The following is a 21866-nucleotide window of genomic DNA, read 5'->3' as shown; positions in this document are numbered from 1 at the left end:
CTGGTTTCCAGGCTACTGAGAAAAAGCTCTGCATCACAAAACCTGTGCAGCAATCAGACAAAACAATTTATAGAGTCACAATGACTATATACATAATATGCACACTAAATTTAAAAGATAATGTAATAATATCAAATGTTGCAGACAGGAAATAAATAGTGCCATATTTAAAAAAAAAAAAAAGCTGAGGACTGAGAAGGCTTTCACTTTAGGGGTGGCTGCAAGTCAGGTTGTCGCGCAGGTCACCTGCTAATGGGAAGGTTGGTGATTCAATCCCTCCACTTTGCATACCAAATATCCTTGGGCAAGATACTATCCTCAAGTTGCCATGGATGTGTGTGAATGTTAGCTAGAACAAGCGTAGAAAAAAGCACTGGTGTGAATGAGGCAAGTTTTCTAAAGCGCTTTGAGTGCTCAGAGTAGAAAAGCACTATGTAAGAACCACACCAATTACTTTGTAAAGTGAAATCAGATCAGTCCACCTGCAATATGATCTGATTTTATCATCTGCACCAACCCCTGAGCAGCAAACTACTCAAACAGACTCAAAAAAATACAACAAAATACAAAAGGTAAAAAGTCCTTACTTTATTTCACAGATGAGATAAAACCATGTTCTCATGCAGTAATGAGTTTGTTTAGCCATTGTTCATTATACAGCAGTAAGGCTGTGTCTGCCATGTTTGCCCTGGTTTGGGTCCCAGGGGTCAGAGTTTCTTTAGAGGGTTTTTAATGTGTTGGATATTCTGATCCTCTTACTTTGAGGTTGCTGCTGTGCTGAGGTTTTGATTCAGCTATGTGGTGCTTCAGGCCTTGCTGTATTCTTCTTTCTTGGAATTGAGTCCTTGCTTTTTCTACGTGGTTTCAGTTCCTAGTTTTAGTTTATTTATGTTTAGTGTTTTCAGGGTTTCGTTTTCTGTTCCTCCCCCCACCTCCGCCTTCTCCGTTTCCCTTTGTATTACTTACTTGCTTGAATGTTTCAGCATGAAAGTGAACCACTTTCATAGTACAGAAAACTCAGGGCTAACCTTGAAGTTACCCAGATAAACCTAAATCCTGCTTTGTAGCAGAGGCCTCTGGTCTACTTTAAAATAATTATATCAAGAACTGTTAAGGCGGAGCTCTCTGACTTCATGATGGACCAATCAGGTCTGATTCCTTCATGTTCCTGGTTCATTGTGCGTTCAGCTCCTTGAAGTATTTTAATTTTCTTTCCCAGAAAATAAGAGGACCTTAATTCTAACAAATGAGCCTGACTGCCCTTCTTGTTTTGAGGTTATCTGTCATTACTAAAGAAAGCCAAGACACATTAAATCTGTTCGTCCTTAAGAAGCTTAAGAACAGAATACAAAAGATTTTAGATGATGGCACTAAGGCTGTGTCTGAAGTCCTGATAAATGTGCTCAGTTAAAGCTGATCATTTGTTCCTGCTCGCTAAGGAAGGGATCTTTTTTCTTCTGGAAAATGATCTGTTTGTTAACATGAATTCATCCCAGACATTATGACGTCTCTGTGATGGGTGATGGTTAGATTTGGAAAAACTAGATTTAGAAGAACTTCATTAAGCGTTTAGGGTGTGCTGTACCGATTTCTTGGTCTGCTAAACAAACTCTGAGCTGAGGAAGGCGGGCATCACTCAAATGATCAGATACCTTCTTCACCCAGTCAGCACACCTATAGTTTTTTTCTGTGTAGGTCCTGATTTTGGGCTTGTAACACTATAATTTTGACAGTCATAAGAACACACTATTAAATCTAAACTAAGCCCTTCAACCACATATTTAAAAAATCCTGCATCTGCCAAGGACGAATAAACCATCACAAAGCCTCTTTGATGAGCGCAGAGAGTCTTTTGAAAGCCTGGTGGGGAAAGAAATACGAGATTAGATTGAGTTGTAGAGATTGTATGCGTTTATCTGGTTGTTTATCCATTTGTTTACCTCATCAATCTGCTCCGGTGTGCTGAGAGAAAAGGCCGCTCTGACGTAGGGGCAGGGCTCACTACTGTTGATCATGAAGACACCTCCAGGAACTAGCAGGACCTGTAACACACATAAACATGTATCACCACAAACAATCTCAAAACCTCTTTTCACATCCAGTTTTTACACAGGGAATAAAACATATTACATATTGTCTTTTCCTACATTAACCCCAGCCAAACTGTGTCTTGAGCTAACATAAAGCCAGGCAGGTCCCCAGATTTTACTCGAAATGATAAAAATTACAATAGTGTCCACCTAAGTCCAGAAAAGTAAAAAAAAAGCTTACATTAGCTTTCTAGCAGCTCACCGAGTAAAATGACAACTTTGTGATATATTTTAGTTACTGCAGGTTTTTTGTTAGGATTTCAGGTACTGGTTACAAACTGTGAGGCCAAATGTTTCCCTTTATGCCAGGTTGTGTCACCGTCGTATTTCTCTCTGTTTGGTAACTTTAAAAAAAAAATTACTATTTGTGGCATTATTCATGTGAAGTGAGAGGAACACTAGGAATAACTTCCAGGATATCCTCCATGTTTGGTCAGCATCCTGTCTTCTCTGTCTCTGATAACCCGCTTTCTCACTCTGATATAGCGGTTTGGATTGGGTATAAATATTCTGGTATCTGTTTTGATCTCACAGGCTGTAAACTGTTCCCCGTGGCATTTATGACAGCACTGAAAGACTCATTTTAGATTCAGCTGTCCATTATTCCTCCTCTGTCCAATGACACAGTGGTGTTATTATCTGCTGTATGAAGGCTTTAAATGCTCAGGACTCAGAGGACATGAGCCTGCTGTGCAGAGGCCTCCTGATTGTACCCACTCTTGTTCATACACAGCTAATTCAGTAGCATGGAATTACAAACACACTGTGTTTGAGTGTGTGTGTTTGTGAGGAGATGTTTTGCACCAAGGCCGATGCAGGTTTTGTGTCTCGGCAGAGTGTGGGATGGTGCTTGTAAAGCAGCCTTTGTGCAAGTGTTTTCCCTCTCACGCACACACACGCACGCACACACACACACACACACGCGTGCACACACACACACGCGCGCACACACACACAAGTGCCTCTGGGGTATCTGCTGTTCAATAGGCAGGTCTTAACCTGAAAAGAGAACAGCACCTGCATGTTTGTTCACACTGACCTCTTTCTCCAACGCCTTCTCCATGATCAGCTGCTGGGTATCAGCTATGCCCTTCAGTTTCATCCACAGGAACATGCCTGCTGATGGTGTGTGCCACTCTGCTACATCTGCACGCACACACACAAACAAAAGTGCCTGAGCATTTTTTCTGTGATTCACAATGCCTCTTTGGTCATACAGTCCTTTAAGTAGGCCAGACGGTCACTGGTTTAGCGGCTGCTAGTGCAGTGAGCCACAAAATCTCACTTAGATTCAGTGTCTTTGGTTCCTGAAAAGGCTACTGAGCAGAAAGTCCAAGAAAAGTGACTGAGGAAGATGAAGAAGGATGAGAGGAAGTGTCAAAAATCACTGATAGTTCACTACACCTTAGTTCTGGGTTTGTTAGTGAATCTGCTGCCAAATGATTGTAAGTAATTTTACAAAAATGACTGCTGTTAGATGACGGCACTATTGCCTTACAGCAAGAAGCTCCAGAGTTCGACTCCACAGGCCGGCCGTGGCCTTCCTTTGTGGAGTTTGCATGTTTGTGTGTGTTCTCTGTGAGTACTCTGGCTTCATCCCATAGTTAGACATGCAGTTAGTGGGGTTAACTGGTGATTAAACTGCCTCTGAGTGTCAATGGTTGTTTGTTTCTCTGTGTTAGCCCTGTAACAGACTGGCAACCTGTCCAAAGTCTAATTGTAAGTAATCATAAGCTTTATGATGAATGTAAATAACTAACACTTTTATATGGGTGTGGCCCCACTACAGTACTTTTCCATTTATACAGCATGACCTTTTGGCTCCAGGCCGTTATGAATGAAGGTCAGAGTTGTCTGGATGCAGAGGTAAGTTTTCCTTTTTCCATTAATGGGGATATAATAAATATTAAATATGTTTAATCCATTTCCTTCCTGAGAAACCAACTGTAAACCAGACATTTTCCTAATAATTTGAAACACACACACACAAATTTAGAAATACCAGTTAACCTAACGAGTTGGTGTTTGGACTGTGGGAGGAAGCTGGAGTAAAATGGTAAATGGCCTGTATTTGTATAGTGCTTTACTTAGCCCCTATGGACCCCAAAGCGCTTTACACTCCATTCAGTCATCCACCAATTCACACACACATTCACATACCCAGAAAGACCCACACAGGCACAGGGAGGACATACAAACTCTACACAGAAAGGGCCTCAGCACACTCAAATAATCCTGGTCATTGCTTAATACTGTATATAAAGGATGACTGTTGCTTCCAGCAGGAGGCGACACCTCTGGATGCAAAGAGAAAATTACCCTATTGGTAACTTGACCTCATTAAATGCTTACTTGCTGACTTTATGGTTCAACCACTAGTTTATTAACATACCTAATACAGCATGGAACAATTTAAAGTGAACTAGAATATAAAGCATGGTACCCTTCACGGCTTGGCCATGTTTTAAAGCCGTTACTGTTTGACTATCAGATCCACTCATGTCAGTCTGGAGTGTTCACACATCAAAGCTGATCTGACTGTGGCTACATCACCTGTTATATAGAGTCTATGAGTCCAGCTTAAAGGAAACATGAAGTAAAGTGAACAGGTCACTGCTTGTTTACATGTGGATACTTTGGGCTTCATCTGTGAGTGCACAAACCTTTGAGCCATTTGTCTGCAGAGCTGATCATGGCATCTCGCTGTTTCCTGTAAAACTCAATCACCCTGCAAGAGGAAAGAAAGAAACTGTTTGATTTACTGTTGGAAACGTAACTGGATCCAAGTCAGTTTTTAACAAGTCAAACTGGTCAGACAGGAAGTGACATACCTGTCTATGTGCTGGAGGAAACCCTCCTGTCCCCAGCTGTGCAACAACTGAGACACCATGAGCTAAAGAAAGCAGGGCACTCTGATTATATATTGGCATCACTCCAAATCATTTGACTGTAAAATGACTCTACAGCAGATAATAAAACTGCATATTAGTAGTTTAATGAGTTGAAGAGGCACGCTTTCCTCCTTCTCACACGGGGTTTTTATGTGTGTGTTCTGGCCTGAGCTGTTTGCATTTTAAATCTTTCATGCATTAATAACATTTCTGGTTTAGATTAGATGAATATGCAGAGGTGAGGATTAAATAAGAGGTTGGAGGCAGATCTTTTGGAGGTCCTCATTAATCCTCTCCTCCTTCTTTCTGAGTAAAATCTCCTCTGCTGCTTCTGCTAGTTCAGACATGCGATAAATTCTTTTTCAGCTTTGAATGTAGCGTGACAGCAGCACACCACTCATCCTCGCCTGGTTTGAGTTTATGTCTGTGCAAATCAGGCATGCCTGGTGGGTGGGAACTTAATCTGGCAGAGTATAAAAGTCAGTAATGACTCTGCTCACAAATATGCTTCATTGCTAGCACACTGCGTACAGACACTGCACAACTGTGCTGCCCTGCTCTGTGTTTACTGCTGCTTTATGTGATGGCATACTGTCACCATCAACAGCACTTCACGCTGAAAGATTTCTTTTAGTCCATTTAGGGTGAATACGATGAGATTCTGGGTGGTGTTAAGTGGGAGATTTCTCACCTGTGTGAAGGTGCTTGTGTGCATCGTCGAAGTCTGGATGTGCAACACCACCCGGTCTACGAGCGGTTTGGGGCCGGTCACAAAACCTATCCTCAGTCTGAAGCAACAACACAACCAGCTGAATAATTCAAGTCAGAAACACTCACAGTACATAAAAGCTGGAGTCAAATATTAACTTTACTCTTAAACCTAAGACGTAAACACTCTCTGTGACCGGATCCTGTTTTAACAGACTGTGTTTCGCAATGTGACTTCACTGAAACTGAGGAACTGAAGCCTGGATAAGCAATGCTGGAAACACACATTACTGTGCAGATAAAGGCTGGGGTGGCATATTTACATTTTGTGTCCATGAGGATGTTGCTTGATAAACAAGTGTCTGTACTATGTCACTTGGCTGGAAGCCTCTGAATGTGTTGACAACATAAGTCAGTAAACCCTGCTTGAACCCCTTTAGAAATAGCTACACATTATACTACTGTAATCTTTATAATTAACTACAATTCACCTCATTACTATACTTACGATTGTTTAAAAAACTGCATTTGTTGTTTTTTATTTGTGGTTAAAGTGTAAAAGTTATTCCATGCGTTACCTTTGGCTGCTCTCTTAGTCACAAGGCAGTCACCACAGCAGGTAGCGCTCCGTGTTTGATTTGGCAGATTTTTATGCCGGATGGATGACACAAAAGGGATTCGTGTCTCCTCCCGGAAACAAACCGGGGAACTTTTGCTTGTTAGGTGAATATGTAAAAAACTATGGAGCCACTCTCCAAAGCCATCACATCATGTAGTTAAAAGCATAAATAAATAAATAACCGGAGGGATCTTTCTAGATAAACTTCAAGCGAGTGAGTGAGCCATATATTTTTATGTGGCACTGTGATATTTCTTTTTTTAAGAGTTTATTTTTGAGCATTTTTACCTAAACTGAAAATGGCTGAGAACAGACTCGAACCTGGACCCCTGCAGTGACCCTTTAGCACATGGGCTGCCTTCTAGACCTGTATGCTACATCAGTGTCTGATCTTTGAGGTACTTTGACTCATAAAAATGTTTCCTGACATTTTTTCCCCCCCAATCTATTACTCCTACCGCTTTTCACGGGTCCAGTGATGTGGCAAGAATACCAATAGAGTAACACATGACACTGGAAACATGTTATTTTAACATTAATAGTGCTAATTTTCCACTTTTACCATTAAATACATTTTTTTTACTGTGAACTGCAGCTAACAGAACAAGATTACAAGGTATCCTGAGGGGTGTGCAGTTTGACAACTGAGCAGCTGGAGCTCAGACACAGGCCACGGACAAACTTGTTGCTTTCAGGCATATTTGGACAACGTTTGTTGCCTGAAATACTTTCTCCCTGTTACTGATCTCTGTGTACATGAACAGTTGGTGGCCTTCAGAGGCAGGTGGTGTTTCAGTCTCTTAAAAAAAGCAGCCAAGTATGGCATAAAGATCTGATGAAAAAATGTGATGCCAGAACCACAAATAAGTACATTAGAACATTATTTAACATTTCTGTCATAGACAAAAGGGAACGCTACAGTTGTGATAAACACATATTCAGCCATTTAAACAAACTATTCCTGCATAACATATTATAGGTCATACATCACCCTATTCTGTCATTTTAGTCGCTAAAATAGTTTGTTTACTTGAGGGTTGACTCAAATATATGTGTTCCTGAAGGATGCTGACGTTTTCATTCCTACAAACATGTAAAAGAAATTTATGTGTCAGGTTCATAGTCGCTAGGGCAAATCAAGAAATGGGAACATCAGTTCCACATGTACTGGGAGTAAAACAAATCCACCCACCTAAACGGTCACAAAGGTTGAGAAACTCACCCTGAAGACAGAATTTTGGAGAAGGAGTCGGTCCTGATGATCCTCCCATCAACATCCATGGAGAGAAACGTGGGAGCCCACGGCTGCCACACAAGTAAACATGACATGAACTAACTGTGACCTTTATTCATTATTAATGAAGGTCAGATTAACAGGCTGCCGTTTGTCATTTAAAGATAAAATCTCTTGTCTTTGCACCTTTTCAAACTGTAGGAAATAGTAGGGGTCGTCCTCGATGATGAGCATGTCGTACTGCCTGGCCAGCTATTAAAGAGAAGAGAGGTTTAAATAAAAAACAACAGAGTGAATCTGCAGGGAAAGCAGCTTTACAACAAGCTGTAATTAGCAGAGTGCACGCTTCACTGGTTTGCTTTGTACGACCGTGACTCAAGAGAGTCAAAATCTGCAGCGTGTGCATGTATTTATCTCACTGAGTATGACTTTGGCGAGGACTTACCTCATACACTTCCTTCTTCCTCTCTGCTGTCATGGAGGCCCCGGTGGGGTTTCCTCCATTAGGGATAGTGTAGAGGATTTTGGGAGCGGTGCTTCCGGGCTTGTGGACCTCTGACGGATCCCACCGGGACAGGACTTCCTTCAGGGCTGCAGGTATCATGCCATGCTGATCGCTGGGAACGTTTATCAAGTTGCAGCCGAGAGGATGGAGCTGCACAGGAAATGAGAGTGTCAGGTGGTCGCAGTGCTTCGTGTCACAATGTTTGTGTTGTGCAGAAGAAAAATGCTCTTACTGCTGTGAGCGTGCCCGAATACGTGGGCGCATCCAGAAGAACATTGTCTCCGGGGTTGACCAACATCTCAAACACCTGCACCAAAACCAGCAAACAGACGAGGTTAAGACACAGGCTGTGAATGTTTTCCTTGACATGAAAAACTGCTATAATAAATAAAACTATATTAAAATATAGAGATTCTTACTTTAAAGCTATAGCTTAAGGGTTTCAGTGGGTCTAAGCTGTTCAGCTGATGTCAGATGGACAGGTAAATCAATCTACAGGTGGTGGTGTCAGTACCTTGCAGAGCCCCTCCTGGCTCCCCGCCGTCACACACATCTCCATCTGCCCGCTCTCAGGGCTGTAGCTAGCAGTCGGCGGGTTGTGGAGGTTCTTCTGCAGGTTTTTCATCCACGTCAGTAGCTCAGGTATTCTACGCATTGAAGAGAAATCAGGTGTTTCCAAGACAAATCTATTTTCATAAAATAGTAATCTGTTTTATTTTCACATAAATATTGCACATGTCTGCATGAGCGTCTGTCTTAATCCTCTATTCCAAACTGAAATGCTGTTCTGAAAACTGTCACAAAGCAGTGACCGATTCTGTCGTCTGGATTTCTCACCCATTAGAGGCGGAGTACTGCAGAGCTCTCTTCATCGCCTCCTCATCGAAGGTGACTGTCTGCCCGTTCTTCACCGTGATGGACGCTGACTGGAAGGGGAAGGTGCTGGGGTTAGGAGCTCCTCCGGCCAAAGAAATCAGCGATGGAGGTGACCGCTGCTGCAGCTCAGCTTCATATGGGATCACAGAGAGAAGATGATGAGAACTTCATTTCAATAAATTTAAAACCTTCAGGTCAGCCTCCTGTCTTTTATTCAGTTCCACCGTCTCACTAGGGCTGGGCGATATGACCCAAAATTCATATCTCGATATATTTTACCTGGACGGCGATATAAGATATATATCTCGATATTTTTTTAAGCCATAAAGTAAGAACAAAAAGAGAGTTCTTAGTCAAAGCTGTGTCCCAGATGTCACACGGGCACTTTTATTAACATAGAGCATAGATGTACATAAAATTTACTCAAAAATAAATTATGAGCATTTAATAATGCAAATAATAATGCTCCATAAATAAAAGAAAACAATGTTGTTTTTGTGCACAACAAAAAGCTCACAATTGTGCAGTCAAAATGTAAACTAAAAGATGCAGAGCATAGTAACAAAGACAGATTTCACAGCTGCTCTGTTCCCAACTTCTACTGTGTGACTGACAGCATTGAGTTTGAAATCCTCTTCGTAACCACGTCTCTTAACAGGTGCCATTTATGGTCCTTATACACAGTAGGGTAATATTACGTTGAAGCACCGTACGTATCACTCCGCGAGGCTCCTCGGTAGCCGTAATGCTCTGACAATCCATCAACCGGTGCAGCACCGTTGCTTACCAAAGTCGTACTAAAACATTTTTTGACAGATTGCTGAGCGCTGTGTACCACATAAAATCGCTTCGCGGCCATCAAGCACAACCAGAATTCATACATAAGGCGCGCTGTCAACTTTTGAGAAAATGAAAGGATTTTAGGCTGTGCAGCGCCTCTGGGCTGCATGGCGTTAGCGTGGTTAGCTTGTTAGCGTGGTTAGCTAGCTAACACGTTGACGGCGTCCAGCCCCACGCACGGGGCGATGCGCAGTAACTCGTTAACGGAGATTTGCCGTGTCCATCTTGTCGCTTCCTGCAGGTGAAGCGATGGGGGAGGAGGGGGAGTTGTGTTCAGTGAAGGAGGGGTGAGGCCGAGTAATGTTGCGTAAAGACAAAAGTGGACGAAAGAGAGGCAAACTTGCGGCTCCACAAGTATAGTTATAACGTAACATAGACTATATCGATATAAAGGATATTGTCACATCTTATATCTCGTATAAAAATATATCGATATTTTTTAAAAACTCGATATATCGCCCAGCTCTACGTCTCACCAAACCATACATCACAGCATCACTACCATCTTGTAAACCTTCCCTTTTACTCTTGCTGCTACCTTTCTGTCACAAACCACCCCTAATATTCGTCTCCACCCGCTCCACCCTGCCTGCACTCTCCTCTTTACTTCTCGTGTGCTGTCTGTTGTTTTGCATGGATGACTCCAGGTGTTTAAACTCATCCACGATCACTACTTCTACTCTTTGCTGTTATACTGGTCTCCCTCTCATTTACACACATGTATTCTGCCTTGTTTCTCCTGACCTTAATTTCTCTTTTCTTCAGTGCATATCTCCACCTCTGCAGGCTCTCTATCAACCTGCTCCACACTCTCACTACAGATCAGTGTCATCTGCAAACATCAAAGCCCACACAGATTCCTGCCTGACCTCATCTGTCGGCCTGTTCATCACCACTGCAAGAAGGGGCTCAGAGTGAATCCCTGATGTAATCCCACCACCATCTTGAACTCACCCGTCACTCCTACTGCACACCTCATCACTGTCTCACTCTTCTCATGCATTTCCTGCACCACCTCACATACATCTTTGCCACTCCTGGCTTCCAGATGCAGTATCACAGTTTCTCATTTTGCACTCCATCAATTTAGAGTCACCAGTTGGTCTAAAATGCATGCTTAATTCTGATTGTGCCCACACAGGAAGAGAGAGAACATACAAACTGCACACAGAAAGGTCCCAGCTTATAGTCACATCACCACCCAGGCTTACAAATGTTTAGTTGTAACAGAAATATTTGTATATAACAGAAAAAGTTAAAAAACTGAAATTGTCTTCTGCTTGCTTTTTCTTCTGTTCTATTATTTCAGCTGGTCTTCTCACCTAATCTGTTATGTGCAATGAAACAGGGCAGATTTGGGATGTGCCTCTGACATTTTTTTTAACCATATAAACTAAATAAAACTGGTATTTTAATGTGTTCTGTTTATTTCATCTGTTTCCAGTGGTGCAAATAGAGATGGCATGGAAAAATATGAAGCTTGCGGTTAGAAAGATCACCGATTTAATTGGTCATTTTTGTTGTAGTTAGATAAAAAGCACAACAGACAGGAAAAACTGAAAAAAAAACTCAGAAAACTTGCTGTTTTTTGCAAATTCTCACACGGACATAACTCACACAAAAAAGAGGTAAACACCAAACACGGATGCTACCAGTGACATCATAGGCTCTATTCTACATTAGTTACAGAGCCTTAAAGTGATTAGGAACACTCTTTTTTTTTTTTTTTTTTTTAACCATTTTGTACGGTGGCCCTGAGAGGCCAAACGGACTGCAACTTCAGAAAACACTTGCAAAAAGAAAAATGCTGCGAAAAGAAAAACACTTGCAAAAAGAAAAATGCTGCAAAAAGAAAAACGCTGCAAAAAGAAAAACGCTGCAAAAAGAAAAACGCTGCAAAAAGAAAAATGCTGCAAAAAGAAAAACGCTGCAAAAAGAAAGGCCCTTTCTCAATTCTCAAGTACGCGAGTACGTACTCGCCGAGAACACAAGGGAGTACGGACTCGCCGAGAACGCGAGCACAGACTCGCGATTTGTACAATTGGTACACCAGCATACTTAATGATGTCACAGGTCCGGAGTTTTTACTGCCGTCCCCTCTTAATTTAACTGTGAGTAATATGTTATGAAGCTTAACTTTAGTCACAGCCAAACCGGTTTACTCGGGAACAAATAAAACACTGAAATAAACCAAACATTAACATTTAGAAGTGATCTAAGTGACTTATATATCATGTTTAAACTCAGTAGTGAAATCTCTATTAATAAAAATAGTGTACATATACATACGTGTACATACCTTAATAAAAACAAGCAGGTGAGATGTTAGAACGCTTTTATTTTTATTTTAGTGGACACTCAATACAATAGACAGCTACTGGGGTATGGGGTTTGTTTAACCTGAGTAGCGAAAAGACCGCGGGGGGGTTGAAAACGATGTGCCGGGAGTCCGCTGTTCTCGCCAGCTGTAATAATCCTCGATCTCGCTGTCTGCTATGGAGCTGGCGGGTCACAGACGTCTCCGAAAACGTCGGAGCTCGTTTGGAAATATATGATATTTGAAGTTTACACAACTACATTCTCGCTTGAAAAGAACTTAAAAGTTTATTTTGTGACCCAGAAAGAGTAATATTTAAAAGTTTTTAGCCCCGCTCGTCCGCCATTGCCGCGTTTGAGTTTTGGACGAAATGCATTCTGGGATATTTAGTTGTACCAAGTAACGATGGGTCGTTCGCGCACGAAATGGCTCTTACGGTATGTTCACACCGAACGCGATGGACGCGAATAGAGCATCAGGTTTACATGTAAAGTCAATGGAAAAGCGCGATGACGCGCGATTGCGGGTCCCGCGAAAATTCGGAAGCAGATTTGCGTCGCGAAAACGCCAAAACGCGTGAAACGCGCGTCAGTGTAGCGCGTCTGGCGCGTTTGACTCGCGAATAAAACCACGCGCGTGAGTTTTTGTGTTGCATTTTGTGCATACGCGCGTTTCGCGTCTACCGCTCGAGTTGGAAAAATCTGAACTCCAGCGTCAAATCGCGCCGCGACAACCAATCAGGAGCCTGGTGACGTGACTCTGACCTAGGTCAAAGGGGCAGATCCAGCCAAAGCCCTTGATTCTTCATTCAGTATGGAGGAAAAGCTCATAAGTGCCGTGGCTAATCACCCAGAGCTATATGATGCTAGCTACTACTTCTACCGAGACAGGAATAAAAAGGACCTAGCTTGGAGACACATAAGTGAGGAGATCGGGCAACCTGGTAAGTTCATTCCTTCTTCTTTTTAATTTTCAGACTGACCCGATGAACCCGCGCAAAAGCTAGCAAGCCCGCCTACTGTCCCGCTATTTTCCCACTGATGTACAAATACCTTTCCGCTAACAAGATAATGCGTTTATTCAGAGGACATCTGCAGGAGAAAGTGGAAGAGCCTCAGGGACACTTATAATAAGGAGAAGAAGACAGAGAAGGAGAAGAGGAGTGGGTCTGCAGCAGGATCGGGGAGAAAATGGAAGTTCTTCGCGGTCATGGGGTTTCTGGACCCCTTCCTCACCCCGCGGGAAACTAGCGGTAATATGGTGCGGACCGTGGAGAACTTCTCCCCCGAGGACCAGGGACAGCCCGAAGAGGCAGCAGGGGAGTGTCAGTCAGAAGGTATGTTTACATAGAGTTAATGTAGGCAGTTAATTTATGCGTGTTGTCATACAGGAACATATTTTCACAGCCCAAATGACAAATCTCCTCCGTGTCGTGTCTCCTGCGCTTGCCAAACTTATCATGTTTGGTTTTGATAACCATCACGTCCAATAGAAAAAAAACAGCACAAAAACACTGATAACTATGACCCTTATTCGGAAATAGACACCTGCACCGGGAGCAAAAAAGGCGCACAAAAGTGGCGCCGCAGACGGAGAAAAAGCGCGGCATAATACTTTTACGTTTTAAAATCGACAAAGGTTTTCACTTTGAGAATCAACTTGTGAGAACTGTGACTACTGTTCATGTGCTGCAATAAATGAGAGACGACTGTATATAATAATAAGTATATAAGTATATATAAGTATATAATAATATAATATTCTCTATGACTATTGTCTTCAACCTGTTAACATTTAATATTGTCTTCATAGAGTCAAGTAATCATGCAGCAGAGTCCTCCCCTGTCTCTTCTCCTGGCTCCCCAGTCCCTGGTCCCTCAGCTCCTGCTGCTGCACCCACAGGTATGAACATCAAGCACTGACAGCTTTTTACTTGCTTGGATTCCCTTGTGATCACCTTTACTAAATATCTACAACCAATCTGTTTATATCATGTTTTTTTCAATTTTGAAAATGAAAATCTAGTAGCAGCCTTCTCATTACTTTGTGTTGTTTTGTGCTGTGTTTTACAGGCCCACAGAGGAGGACAGCTCGAAGGCGGGCGAGGGACGGGTCCCAGGACAGTCCATCGGCGGTGGAGCTGGCCATCCTGGAGTCCCTAAAGAGGCCACGCCCGTCTACAACTGAACATTTCCTCCTCGGCCTTGTTCCTGTTCTGGAGAGCATGCCGCCTCAGACACGAGAATTCGTGAAATTTCAAATTTATAAATTAGCTTTTGAAAACAGCACAGCTGTGTTAAATTTGGAAACATTGGACCCTAATGATCAGTAGTTTTCTGATGAGGCAGCAGCTCTCCAGGGCAGAAACAATGTTCTTATTTTTCTCCTCCTTCTCCCTGAGGCTCTTCCACTCCAAGCTGGGTCCTTTTTATTCCTGTCTCTCTGTAAATAGTTAAATTTCATATATTTATGATAAATGTTTTTGTTAATGAATTTATATTTTTTCAAATAAACATTTACAAAATGTCTCTGTTCTACTACACAGCAAATATTGGCACCCGACTTGACACAAGTAGAATTTATTTCATATTATACTAATGACAAAACATACTAATACAGTGGGATGCAAAAGTTTGGGCAACATTGTGAAAAGTAATTATTTTCTTGTACAAATCATTGGTTGTCACAATAAAAATAGTCAGTTAAATATATCATATAGGAGACACACACAGTGATATTTGAGAAGAGAAATGCAGTTTACAGAAAGTGTGCAATAACTGTTTAAATCAAGCAGGTGCATAAATTGGTGACACAAAAAAAGAGAAATGAAATAAATATTTAGTGTATATCAATGTGTGTGTCTCCTATATGATATATGTAAGTGACATTTTTCATTGTAACAGCAATTCATACAGGAAAATAATGACTATTAATAAGGTTGCCCAAACTTTTGCACCACACTGTATACAGGAACATAGTGAAGACAAGTTACTTAAGAGAGTAAAAAGAGGTTAGTTTATTTTGGAGTAGAGCTCCATTTATTAAGAAAAATTTAAAAAGACAGGAACACTCTTTAGAGGTTTGTGGGTGGCTCTTAAAAGAGCCGTTGTGGGGAAGTCACTCGGACTTCAAACAGGGCTTGAAGAGAGAGTCTCCCTTCTCTATGTACTGTGGAGAGCAGAGCAGCGGCGTAAAAGACGCCCTCGCCCTACCTGGGTCCATCAGGTCCTCCAGAGGCATGAGCAGTTTGGTGAGTTTCACCATTTGCTCCAGGAGCTGCGCCTGGATGACGGCCGATTCCAGCGACATCACCGTCTTTCACTCGGCCAGTTTGAGGACCTGCTTCCCCGGGTCGGTCCCAGAATCGCCCGCCTAGACACCAATTACAGGCGCTCAATCCCACCTGCAGAGCGCCTGTCCATCTGCCTGAGGTTAGTAAAAGTATTTAATACGGTAGTCCTTTATTGATACCTGTGCTAATACATGCTAAACCATCCATTTATACACTGCTAACATGGATGTGCTATGCTAACAGTGAATGCTCTCGGTGTTTACTGATAGCAAACTGTGGTACGGAGACGACTGTTTATAATATTTCTAGTGATACTCAGAAGGTCTCATCAAGTCCCGATTTAATTCGATTTATGCTGTTATCAGTGTTTGAATGATAGCATGGCTGTGGTGTCATATCAATGTATGCGCTCGGTGTTTGCTGATATCAAACTGTAGCATTAGGACCACTGAGTTAACCTTTGTAGTGATACTCACTCCTTTTTATTTAGACCTGGTTTAATTCTGGGATAGTTGAATATTTGTATATAATCACCGCAGACTGTTTTAGATTATATCTAATATATATCATGTAATTATCCTTATAATTACAAAAGGTTTTATGTAAGATTTATGTTTTGCAATTTGTAATTTTGGAATTTCAATAATGAATTTTGTAACTGCAGTACACATAATACTCATTTTAAACAATTTTGTCCAGGTTCCTTGCCAGCAAACAACTCCTCCAGAGAGGCTGTCCTGGTGAGGGAGAAATTCATGGCTCACTTCTCGGTGGAGGGAGCTGTGTCTTGGCAACCAAAGGAGTAGCCTGTTTGAAGTCCGAGTGACTTCCCCACAACGGCTCTTTTAAGAGCCACCCACAAACCTCTAAAGAGTGTTCCTGTCTTTTTAAATTTTTCTTAATAAATGGAGCTCTACTCCAAAATAAACTAACCTCTTTTTACTCTCTTAAATAACTTGTCTTCACTATGTTCCTATATACAGTGTGATGCAAAAGTTTGGGCAACCTTATTAATAGTCATTATTTTCCTGTATGAATCACTGTTACAATGAAAAATGTCACTTACATATATCATATAGGAGACACACACATTGATATACACTAAATATTTATTTCATTTCTCTTTTTTTGTGTTGCCAATTTATGCACCTGCTTGATTTAAACAGTTATTGCACACTTTCTGTAAACTGCATTTCACTTCTCAAATATCACTGTGTGTGTCTCCTATATGATATATTTGACTATTTTTATTGTGACAACCAATGATTTGTACAAGAAAATAATTACTTTTCACAATGTTGCCCAAACTTTTGCATCCCACTGTATTAGTATGTTTTGTCATTAGTATAATATGAAATAAATTCTACTTGTGTCAAGTCGGGTGCCAATATTTGCTGTGTAGTAGAACAGAGACATTTTGTCATTATAAATGTTTATTTGAAAAAATATAAATTCATTAACAAAAACATTTATCATAAATATATGAAATTTAACTATTTACAGAGAGACAGGAATAAAAAGGACCCAGCTTGGAGTGGAAGAGCCTCAGGGAGAAGGAGGAGAAAAATAAGAACATTGTTTCTGCCCTGGAGAGCTGCTGCCTCATCAGAAAACTACTGATCATTAGGGTCCAATGTTTCCAAATTTAACACAGCTGTGCTGTTTTCAAAAGCTAATTTATAAATTTGAAATTTCACGAATTCTCGTGTCTGAGGCGGCATGCTCTCCAGAACAGGAACAAGGCCGAGGAGGAAATGTTCAGTTGTAGACGGGCGTGGCCTCTTTAGGGACTCCAGGATGGCCAGCTCCACCGCCGATGGACTGTCCTGGGACCCGTCCCTCGCCCGCCTTCGAGCTGTCCTCCTCTGTGGGCCTGTAAAACACAGCACAAAACAACACAAAGTAATGAGAAGGCTGCTACTAGATTTTCATTTTCAAAATTGAAAAAAACATGATATAAACAGATTGGTTGTAGATATTTAGTAAAGGTGATCACAAGGGAATCCAAGCAAGTAAAAAGCTGTCAGTGCTTGATGTTCATACCTGTGGGTGCAGCAGCAGGAGCTGAGGGACCAGGGACTGGGGAGCCAGGAGAAGAGACAGGGGAGGACTCTGCTGCATGATTACTTGACTCTATGAAGACAATATTAAATGTTAACAGGTTGAAGACAATAGTCATAGAGAATATTATATTATTATATACTTATATATACTTATATACTTATTATTATATACAGTGGTCTCTCATTTATTGCAGCACATGAACAGTAGTCACAGTTCTCACAAGTTGATTCTCAAAGTGAAAACCTTTGTCGATTTTAAAACGTAAAAGTATTATGCCGCGCTTTTTCTCCGTCTGCGGCGCCACTTTTGTGCGCCTTTTTTGCTCCCGGTGCAGGTGTCTATTTCCGAATGAGGGTCATAGTTATGAGTGTTTTTGTGCTGTTTTTTTCTATTGGACGTGATGGTTATCAAAACCAAACATGATAAGTTTGGCAAGCGCAGGAGACACAACACGGAGGAGATTTGTCATTTGGGCTGCAGAATGCAATGCGCATCGTTGAAAGCTGTACGGTGCCGTAAAAAAAATCAGCGAAAAGGCGAGGCAGTGACGGATGAACAGCGGGACTACTGTATACTGTTTATTAATAAACAAAATATGTTCCTGTATGACAACACGCATAAATTAACTGCCTACATTAACTCTATGTAAACATACTTTCTGACTGACACTCCCCTGCTGCCTCTTCGGGCTGTCCCTGGTCCTCGGGGGAGAAGTTCTCCATGGTCCGCACCATATTACCGCTAGTTTCCCGCGGGGTGAGGAAGGGGTCCAGAAACCCCATGACCGCGAAGAACTTCCATTTTCTCCCCGATCCTGCTGCAGACCCACTCCTCTTCTCCTTCTCTGTCTTCTTCTCCTTATTATAAGTGTCCCTGAGGCTCTTCCACTTTCTCCTGCAGATGTCCTCTGAATAAACGCATTATCTTGTTAGCGGAAAGGTATTTGTACATCAGTGGGAAAATAGCGGGACAGTAGGCGGGCTTGCTAGCTTTTGCGCGGGTTCATCGGGTCAGTCTGAAAATTAAAAAGAAGAAGGAATGAACTTACCAGGTTGCCCGATCTCCTCACTTATGTGTCTCCAAGCTAGGTCCTTTTTATTCCTGTCTCGGTAGAAGTAGTAGCTAGCATCATATAGCTCTGGGTGATTAGCCACGGCACTGATGAGCTTTTCCTCCATACTGAATGAAGAATCAAGGGCTTTGGCTGGATCTGCCCCTTTGACCTAGGTCAGAGCCACGTCACCAGGCTCCTGATTGGTTGTCGCGGCACAATTTGACGCTGGAGTTCAGATTTTTCCAACTCGAGCGGTAGACGCGAAACGCGCGTATGCACAAAATGCAACACAAAAACTCACGCGCGTGGTTTTATTCGCGAGTCAAACGCGCCAGACGCGCTACACTGACGCGCGTTTCACGCGTTTTGGCGTTTTCGCGACGCAAATCTGCTTCCGAATTTTCGCGGGACCCGCAATCGCGTGTCATCGCGCTTTTCCATTGACTTTACATGTAAACCTGACGCTCTATTCGCGTTTGGTGTGAACACACCGTTAGAGCCGGCTCTTTGACGTGAACGACGCGAGCCGGCTCCTTATCGCGAGCCGTCATGTGTTTTTTTTTCTCTTTTCTTTCTCTCAGCCTCTCTCTCGCACTTTTTTTCTGCTTCACTCTGCACTCGAGCCTTGTTCTTTACACTGGGCAGAGGGGGGAGGGGCGGTAGTTACACTCAGTAGCACAGGAACAGAGCCAGAGGGAGAGAAAGAAAGCCAGGGACAACAACGTCACATTAGAAAGGTATAGGGCTTTGGAGCGTGATGTCACGGGGGTGGGCGTGGAAAGGATTTTGGCCTGAACCGCCATTTTCGGGGTCTAAGAGCAAGCGACGAAGGAGCGAAAGCACAGCAATGGTTCGTACTTGCTGTGTGGTCGGCTGCAATGTTCGATCTTACGATCGGCACGGGAATAAGCTTGGGTTGTCTTTTTATGCTTTCCCAACCTGGAAGCAATATCAAGGAGCTCATGTATCGGATGTTACCAAACAAAGGCGTCGAGCCTGGATAGCAGCCGTGAGACGAGCTGATATCAAGTTCTGTTCCATCTCCCCATATCACTTGGTGTGCTCCAGACATTTTCATTCCGGTAAGTGCTAGATATGTTCATATCACACTTTATAGCTGAATAATATTATCGTTGGTGGTCTCGGAAGTTATAGAAATTGCGATCAAACATGAATGGAGTGACTTTGCAGACATATGTGCTATGTAAAGATTCGCTAATTCTTTTGCACAACTGTAGGGAAGCCTGCCTATGAAATGGATCAAACAAATCCAGACTGGGTACCAACGCTACACATGGGGCACTCCGAAATCCGAACATCACAGTCAGACCGTCACAGGAGGCGAACACAACGGCAACAAAAAAAGCACTAGTAGGAGGTAAACAACAACCGCACCCCCAACCACAGTCTCTTATTTTAAAAGTTGATCTTAGTCAATTAACACAAACATTTGAGTATTCATACTGCCTTAATGTATAAACCACTTTAAAATTCCCTTGTGTATTTGCACTCTTTTTATTGGACAGGCTTTCACAATGGAGCTGCAGAATGTGAAGGTGAAGCCCCAGCAGAAGTTACCACAGGAGAGCAGCCAGAGATGGACACCGCAGGAGAGCAGCCAGAGATGGACAGTGCATCAGATAAACACATCACAGAGCAATGTGGAATACTTAACAAGCTGTTACCAGGGGATGTAGTTTTGGCTGACAGAGGCTTTGACATCAGAGATGCGGTGGGAATGATGTGTGCGGAGGTTAAGATCCCAGCATTTACAAGGGGCTTCTGTCAACTAGATGCCAAGGACATAGAAAATACACGAGCCATTGCACACCTAAGAATCCATGTCGAGCGAGTAATTGGCAGTTTGCGCAACAAGTTCAAAATGCTACATACCACCATGCCAATCCGTCCTCTTCTTCCATGTGAGGGTGAAGACGTTACCTTCATTAATAAAATTGTGAGGGTGTGTTGTGTTTTGGTTAACATGTGCCCTAGTGTGGTAGTGAAACCAGGCACACATGAGACTTGTACTTGTTAATTAATAATTGTGAAAACTCTCAGTATGTCTCTGAAGACAGTACTAGTAAAACCTTTTTTTTTATGTGTTATTGTATGAACACACTGACATTACGTTATGTAACCATTTCTGTACCTGTTTCACTAAAATGACGTTATAATAAAAGCAAGATAACAAATAACTGTATTTCACTCTTTATTTTACAGTTTGACAATTGTTACATGGTAAGTGCTGCAGGTTTGAAATCAAGTTATACATATTTCAATGCACTTCTGACAGAAAACTAGACACCAGAAGGAAAAACTTTGTGACCACTCGCGGCTGCATTTCTGACAGTCTTTGTGCCACGGATCCTCACTGTTGCCTCCACTTTAAATAGAAGTGCAGCGACATGGGTGCAGGTCTCAGCAACTCCGGCCATACAGGTGCAGTGTGCAGCTTCGACCTTCCCCGTGGTGCTTACAATTACCCATGGTCGTAATGCAGGTTCATTCAATCTTTGGGAGTGCAGTACCTGTAACATACAAGGACAAGGTTGACAATAAATGAAATGAGACAGGGAGGACACGAATTGGCATTAATAATTTGCCCGATTATCAATGTGTTAATTTGCATCTACTTTACAATTATGGGCACATAATATGATAACGATATTTTAGCAGTTCGATGATAAATGTATAACATTAATTATGGTGGGGGGTGGAAAATGGCTATTACACTTGATGCGCTTCAGCTGACTTACCTTGGTATGAATGACGACGTACTCAGAGTTTGGCGGCTTGAAAATACCCAAATCTTGCACCCAGCCGTTGGTAAATTGGATGTGCGCCTCCAGTGACTTGTAATTTCGGAACTGGTTCGCTGTGTAGGCGCTTACTCCACAAACAAGATAGGCGAAGACATCGGGGTAGGACAGTGGCAGTAGGTCGTCTGGGTCTTTACTCCACTGCCGTATTTCGTACGGGTCCAGATTTGCGATGCACTCTATTTTTTTCAAGTAACGCTGCTTCACCTCTGGACGCAATCGGTCTCTATACCGTCCGTTTTCTTTTGAGCTGCTTTTAAGCATGATTCTTGTCGTCGTCGTTCCAGCAAAGTGAATAGGGCTTTGGATTCGTAGACCCCGAAAATGGCGCTGCGCTCCCATAATGCATTGCGGTGTGACGTCAACTCCAAAGCCCTATAGTAATCATCCACAACTATTTTCAGTTGCAGATGATAAAGAATTCAGAAAGTTTATTCATGCGGGCCCATATGACAGAGAATATGCATGTTATTTTTGTTTTCATATTTTAATTTATATTTAATTGTGTTGTGGTTTGCAGTGTTTTGTGTTGTTTCACTTTAAATTTGTAAAAG

At 42.2% G+C, this 21866-nt stretch overlaps 3 protein-coding genes across 5 annotated transcripts in view; 1 reads left to right on the top strand and 2 right to left on the bottom strand.

The window, feature by feature from the left end:
- Nucleotides 1–849: 849 nt before the first annotated feature.
- aadat (aminoadipate aminotransferase) overlaps nt 850–21866 on the bottom strand; it is a 25055-nt gene continuing 4038 nt past the window's right edge. For both annotated transcript variants that reach the window (XM_085137412.1, XM_085137405.1), the window contains exons 3-14: nt 8885–9053; nt 8562–8694; nt 8280–8354; nt 7988–8197; nt 7729–7794; nt 7531–7613; nt 5673–5769; nt 4922–4983; nt 4754–4818; nt 3130–3236; nt 1941–2042; nt 850–1860 (exon numbers count right to left, since the gene is read on the bottom strand). In XM_085137412.1, coding sequence (XP_084993538.1) covers nt 1819–1860; nt 1941–2042; nt 3130–3236; nt 4754–4818; nt 4922–4983; nt 5673–5769; nt 7531–7613; nt 7729–7794; nt 7988–8197; nt 8280–8354; nt 8562–8694; nt 8885–9053 — 1211 coding nt within the window. In that variant the 3' untranslated portion in view covers nt 850–1818. The remainder of the gene's footprint in view (nt 1861–1940; nt 2043–3129; nt 3237–4753; nt 4819–4921; nt 4984–5672; nt 5770–7530; nt 7614–7728; nt 7795–7987; nt 8198–8279; nt 8355–8561; nt 8695–8884; nt 9054–21866) is intronic.
- Nucleotides 9146–21356, bottom strand: LOC146522224 (transcription factor Adf-1-like). 2 transcript variants are annotated; one of them, XR_014870137.1, is made up of 4 exons: nt 21250–21356; nt 17416–21021; nt 10245–17245; nt 9146–9160 (listed from the first exon to the last, which is right to left on the bottom strand). XR_014870137.1 is itself a non-coding variant. In XM_085137515.1 (3 exons), exons 1-2 carry the CDS (start codon nt 18612–18614, stop codon nt 18078–18080), a joined length of 396 nt encoding a protein of 131 aa, XP_084993641.1. In that variant the 5' UTR covers nt 18615–19003; the 3' UTR covers nt 16788–17245; nt 17416–18077. The 2 variants fall into 2 exon arrangements, 1 of the variants encoding a protein (XP_084993641.1); XM_085137515.1 differs by lacking the exons at nt 9146–9160; nt 21250–21356 and having other exon boundaries at nt 16788–17245; nt 17416–18343; nt 18485–19003.
- Nucleotides 12894–16304, top strand: LOC146522225 (uncharacterized). The gene is made up of 5 exons (XM_085137489.1): nt 12894–13023; nt 13165–13416; nt 13893–13982; nt 14153–15511; nt 16072–16304. Exons 1-4 carry the CDS (start codon nt 12894–12896, stop codon nt 14410–14412), a joined length of 732 nt encoding a protein of 243 aa, XP_084993615.1. The 3' UTR covers nt 14413–15511; nt 16072–16304.

The sequence above is a fragment of the Neolamprologus multifasciatus genome, chromosome 3 (genome assembly GCF_963576455.1).
Source record: "Neolamprologus multifasciatus chromosome 3, fNeoMul1.2, whole genome shotgun sequence".
NCBI lineage: Eukaryota > Metazoa > Chordata > Actinopteri > Cichliformes > Cichlidae > Neolamprologus > Neolamprologus multifasciatus.
Note: the sequence above shows the minus strand (reverse complement) of the source record. Positions and strands in the feature narration are given on the sequence as shown.